This window comes from Sphaeroforma arctica (assembly GCF_001186125.1).
Source record: "Sphaeroforma arctica JP610 unplaced genomic scaffold supercont1.2037, whole genome shotgun sequence".
In the NCBI taxonomy this organism is placed as follows: domain Eukaryota; class Ichthyosporea; order Ichthyophonida; genus Sphaeroforma; species Sphaeroforma arctica.
Genome location: NW_014038521.1, coordinates 2,972 through 9,172, shown reverse-complemented (window position 1 = coordinate 9,172; position 6,201 = coordinate 2,972). Strand labels below are relative to the sequence as shown.

Genomic DNA, 6,201 nt, shown 5'->3' with positions numbered 1-6,201 from the left:
ATTACAAAGCAATGTTACGAAGGCATGTCGAAGTATGCGGTCGAATGCCTTCTTGCGGCGAGAATCGCTAGTGCGCGCATCAACGAGATGTAAGGCTGAGGCAAGCGCATTTACACTTCTAAATGACAGAAAGTCGCTTGAACAATACGTCTGCGTTTCCGCGGTCAATACAGCTTCCCTGGGAATCTGGTATCAATACAGTTGCCTATATGAATACCGGCATCCAGCACAACACCATCTACTCAAAGTTAGTACGCTTTATGCTACTGACACATGCTACTAAACTCCCATGACACCCGAACTACGATATCCGGTCAGCAGCTCTTATGATACGAACCAGAAGCCATTATAATGATCTGAGACAGTACGTCATATCCGCAAATCCTAGCAATTCAGACCCAACGCTATATGGCTAAATGAAAAATCCTATACGATTCACAATCGCAGATAAATGACCATTACACGAGTATTAAATTGGTCTGCGGTTATACATATACACCCTATTGCAGAAGCGAGCCAGATTACTACCGCTATACACCCTCTGGAGGTATATACAGGTATATACACATAAGTAGCATACCTTGAAGAAACCCATATTATGCAAGTGTGTGACGTGAGAAACTCAAATTCGAGCCCTTCGAAAAGTTAGGAAACATATGCAGGCCCATACGCTTTTATATATGCGTGACCACCACGCACAACGACACCTTTCACAGCAAGGCTTACCTCCAGCCTGTGGTTTGCTGTTCGTCGATTTGTTCCAAATAGGTTTGTCCTCGTCACTGTCCATATCACCGAGATCGCTGAGCTCTCCAGCTGTTCAACGATGGATTGTATGTATAAATAAGTGCCCAGTAAATTCACTGAGAGTGATGGGATACTCTATCAAGGCCGAGCTCTCCACAAATATTGAAGTATGTTAAAACCACACGTGAGAAAATAACGTCTTCAACAGCATTTGAGTATGTATAAGGCAACAGTGGCACACCCAAGCAGTCATCCATATACCTACACAGCCCAATAGCAACAGCAAGCACACATTAAACTTATAAAAAATAGTACACCAACAAATAGCGCCATTTTCAAGTGTAAATTATCATCCAAAGAGATACATAGAGCCAAACGCAACCGTAACGCGTACGTCGATGTTCGTCCTCGCACGCAATCCTTGTGCGCATACAAGATTGAATATACGCCAACCTAAACATGCATGCGAAGGTATATATAAAGCGAACAAACAGAAGCATTCCTTTGTAGTTTCAAACAAGCCATTTGAATCAGATGCTGTTCCAAAATCCATTGAATGTCATCCGTGGATCAACCAGTGCTACATCCCTCAGATGAAACTCAACATCCTGCACACGTCTCACAACACGTGCATGCAAGGCATACGTATCAGCCCCAAATCAATCCAAATACACTGACTATTTTAAGGCCCATGTGAGTATAAGTACGGCCGCCCACTTACAAATTGGTTTGGCAGTCTTGTTGCCGTTGCGCTGCTTCTTCTTGGGGATCTTGAGTAACGCGTTATCTTCATCATTCTCCGCCGGGGCATCGAGCGACTGAACGATATCAAAAACAAACCAAACCAAAACGTTTGCAGTTAGGACTATACGTTGTCAAAGTGTTGTGCTGATAAACATACACACACAAACCCATCTGCAACATCAAGAAATATACACGACTCCATATGGGTACATAGCAACACCGACTTGCGCCTCCCCCATGGTCCCACATAGTATATATGTACATATACATATATATATATGAAGCCCATTGCTTACATGTATACACACATACTACGAGGGCGCAGTGCGCTAATTCATACATAAGGTGAACTAACCCCATACCCTGCACATACACATACACCTACATACGAACATCAGCACCCACCCACAGGATCATCGGTTCATAAGAAACACACCCAAAGATAACACTACCGCATACTGCACACTGCTCATACCTCAGGCAATGTTGTCATTTTACCACTGACGCGTTTTAACCTTTTCCTTGGCCCAGGATCTTCGTCAACTACAGGTGTGTCGTTCGTAGCTTCGACCACATCCGTACCGGCAACACTGACCGCACCTGAACCCGTAAATTTGAGACCGGTCCTTTTCCTTGCTCTTGAAGTCATGCCCTTTGGTTTCTCTTCCTCTGGGTCGCTGGTCTCTACATTTCTGCGAGATCGTATACGGGACAGCACACCCGATTTAAAGTCTATAGTTTTGGTTGGCATACTCGTGGTGGTAGATCCCCTTCTCCCGGAACTCCGTGTACCCACTGAGCCGCCACTCGGTGATAGTCGACCGGAGAGCTTGCTACTCGATAATGGTCCACTTCCGGGCGTTTCGGGTATCGTTTCGGTCGTGGATCTCCTGACCGCACGTGTAGACCTCGTAGTGGTGGTCTTCTCTTGGTTGCTCACATCATCAGCGCTCTCATTCAGTTTTGTCTCACTACCAGGCATTTCAGGTAACCACTTCTGCGCTTTACGCTTTCGTTCTTTGGGCTGTATAACATCCTCCTTATCTTCAGCATCACTATCTACATGCTCATCCGTATTCTTCCCACAATCTCCCACTATATCCGATGCCTCCTTACTCGCAATCAACTCATTCTCGGGCATTTCAGGTAACCACTTCTGCGCTTTACGCTTTCGTTCTTTGGGCTGTAAAACATCCTCCTTCTCTTCAGCATCACTACCTACATACTCATCAGTATTCTTCCCACAATCTCCCTCTATATCCGATGCCTCTTTACTCGCAATCAACTCATTCTCGGGCATATCAGGTAACCTCTTCTGCGCCTTACGCCTCCAGCTTTTCACCTGTACATCTTCCTCCTTCTCATTCGCATCGCTACTTTCATGGTCGTCCTTAACATTCTTTCCGTCAACCTCTACATCCGAAGCCATCCCACTCGCAACTAACGGACTGTCGGGCATGGCTGGTAATTTCTTCTGCGATTTCTTCTTCCGGCTTTTCACCTGTATATCAACCTCCTTCTCACCGGCAACACCATCCCTATCCATAGCCGAAGCACTATCGGACAAGTCCGGAAACTTCTGCACCTTGTTCTTCCCACTTTTGGGCTGTACAACTACTTCTCTCACGTCCCCATCCCCGTTCTCATCGTTCACGCCCTCCTTATCATTATCGTGCTTCGTATCATCAAGTGATACCTCACTCGTCACCTCCCCACTCCCGGGGAAGTCCTTTCTCGGTCGCTTTTTGTGCGGTTTAAGCTCACCTATCTGTTCAATACTACTACTGCCTCCCCCAGGGTCCATTGGGTCAAACACACCATCCGCGTCTTCGTATTTCTCGCCGGGTTCTTTCTTGTCCGAGGCGTTTCTCTTTTCTCGTGACGGACTATCCATTCCCCGCTCAATATTCCCCCTACCACTGTCCTTGGGCAGCTCCAAGATCTCCCCGCCAGCATCGCTAGCGTCATCGGAGTTATCCAATGCACAACCCGAAGTTCTAGTCCTACTCTTACTACTCGGCTCCTTTCGTGCATGTTCACCCCTCCTACTCGGATTCTGTCTATGATTAAATATATCTCGCATGGTGCCCGTACTGCATGCAGTTGTCCCGTTTTTCTTACTTTTAGTCTCGCTTTCCGAAGTCGGACTATCTGCACTTCTCAGACTATTCCTTCTCCTCGCCGGTTGATTGTCGCTCCTGTTCCCCTCTCCACTGACACTTCTAGACCGGTCCCGGGTTTCAGATGAAGGTGCACCAGAAGCATACCCCGTGGAAGACCTCCTATCGCTGTCGAAGTCATCGTCACTGCTCGCTCCATCTGGGGTAGGGGTTAGGACATGTAAGTGATAAGATATGAGTTAATTGGTATGATACGTGTTAAGTGTTAAGATATGCTCGCTCCATCTGGGGTAGGGGTTAGGACATGTAAGTGATAAGATATGAGTTAATTGGTATGATACGTGTTAAGTGTTAAGATATGTGTTAAGTGTTGAGATATGTGTTAAGTGTTAAGATATGTGATGCGTGTTAAGATATGTGTTAAGTGTTAAGATATGTGTTTAAGTGTTAAGATATGTGTTAAGTGCTAAGATATGTGTTAAATGTTAAAATATGTGCTGAGTGCTAAGATATGTGATAAGTGTTAAATTATGTGTTGAGTGTTAAGATATGCGTGAAGTGTTAAGATATGTCTTATGTGTTAGGATATGTGTTAAGTGTTAAGATACGTGTTAAGTGCTAAGATATGTGTAAGTATTAAAATATGTGTTGAGTGTTAAGATATGTGTGAAGTGGTAAGATATGTCTTAAGTGTTAGGATATGTGTTAAGTGTTAAGATACGTGTTAAGTGCTAAGATATGTGGAAGCATTAAAATATATGTTGAGTGTTAAGATACGTGTTAAGTGCTAAGATATGTGTAAGTATAAAAATGTGTATTGCTGATCGTGTGAGCCCGTCCGGTGGGAAGGGTGAGCAAATGAAGAAAGATGGTTCACAAAAGTTGAAAGTTGAGGGCAATGCATACGAATAACTAATTCTTTCGAGATTGTTTCACCGCTAAAGAGTTTAGCTACCACAAGCTACTGTATGCTCATACTTGAATCCTTGAGCACGCAGATGTACCTACATCTACATCAGAAGCGTTGCTAGATGACCACATGTACTGCACTTACCACTGTCGGTTGCTGCACGGTTCTTCTCTCTCTTTGAGCTTGTAAGGAGTGGCGCCCCTCGTTTGGTTTTGGCTGATTTGACGCTTGAATTAAAATTGTTGACATGTTCCCTCCTAGTGTAGGTAGGTGCATACACAGAGTGTTCAGGACCAACTAAGTTATCAATACAAGATTACATGCAATTTCATGCTAGAGTTTTGCAATAGAAACAATACAACTTCAGTACGATGCATTTCTTTTCCTACCGAAAGCTAATCCACATGTGATGCTGCACAGGTACACGAATATTACACCATGGCAGAGTGTCCGTAAGTAATACTCTACGCAATATTTACCTGCATAGCCCCGCTGTGTACATATAACGTGTGTACAAGTATCGCTGCAAACGTTCGATCTACCTAGTTTTAGCCTGTGTCTTGCTCTTTTGATTGTACTCAAGGATGCTCGATTGGTAGTTGTCCTTCTTTATTTGTTTTGCCGCGCGTATCTCCTCGTCGGCCTGCATCTGACGCCGCGCAGCCACACCCAAAACCTTTTTCCCCCTTTAAAAAAGAACAAAGGAAATAAGATTGATGGCAAGGCCGAGGATTTAAAAGTGACTCGAATTATGTATTGCTTTGTATGGCATCTGCTCTAATTATAGTATGACGCCGCTTCTGGAATCAACAGTAGCTGTTGCATTGTGCTCCCCGTAACAGAATACAATACGTGCTCAAGACATTTCCAATCAAAGTACTTACATATAGTATCAGGTTTAGGGTTTTGGGGGTTTAGGGCACGAATATGCCTCAGAGTGTGACTTGGGCACAAAAATATGCAAATCACAATTTCATCTCGTTACATTTTATGTAAGATCTGTTCAAGACAAAATTAAAAACATACCACACAATATCAGACAGCTATGCTCATGCGCACGACTACGCCTGCAGTGTGACTTTGTCACAATCAAACGTATCTGTAGTCATTTCGCAAACCTTCGATTGACATTGTAGTCGAATCGTTTCCACCGACAAGAATATGAGAATCCATAAGACTGCGTCTCGCTTAAGCATGCATATATGACACGCCCCTATAACCCAAAAATAGTGTGAGATTATATCGGTGTATTATACCTTTGCTCTCGGATCCGCTTTAATGCATCCGCACCCTGTTCTATATATGCCTGTTTCTCGCGCTCCTTTGTCTGCTTGATCCTCTGTCTTTGATCCATGCTGCTCCTTACTTGTGGTATCTTCTTGGACTGTACATAGAGAGAGAGGGAGGGGGGGGGGCAAGGGGTTAAAAACAGCAAACCTCGAACCTCGTCAAGATCATGGTGAGTATAAGGACAGGACCGATTAGTGTAACTGATTCGCATGTGCATGATAGATATATAATCAGTTTTCAATCAGAAACTCCCAGGCAATTGGCTCACACCGTCAGACACCGAACTGTTATGAACACCATGTCACACAATTGTCTAATAGTGTATCTACCCACCAAAACCAAAACCCGAACCTAACCAAGCTATAGCTATAGGTATATAAATATATAAAT

At 44.1% G+C, this 6,201-nt stretch overlaps 1 protein-coding gene across 2 annotated transcripts in view; it reads right to left on the bottom strand.

The window, feature by feature from the left end:
• Nucleotides 1-721: 721 nt before the first annotated feature.
• The window catches only part of SARC_12051, a gene marked incomplete at both ends in the record, with an annotated part of 7,104 nt that continues 1,624 nt past the window's right edge, over nucleotides 722-6,201 (bottom strand). Inside the window, 6 exons of one of the 2 annotated variants that reach the window (XM_014293850.1) lie at nucleotides 722-816; nucleotides 1,469-1,565; nucleotides 1,967-3,810; nucleotides 4,666-4,778; nucleotides 5,064-5,207; nucleotides 5,778-5,905. In XM_014293850.1, the coding sequence (XP_014149325.1) occupies nucleotides 722-816; nucleotides 1,469-1,565; nucleotides 1,967-3,810; nucleotides 4,666-4,778; nucleotides 5,064-5,207; nucleotides 5,778-5,905 (2,421 nt within the window). The other variant, XM_014293849.1, reaches the window with a different exon arrangement.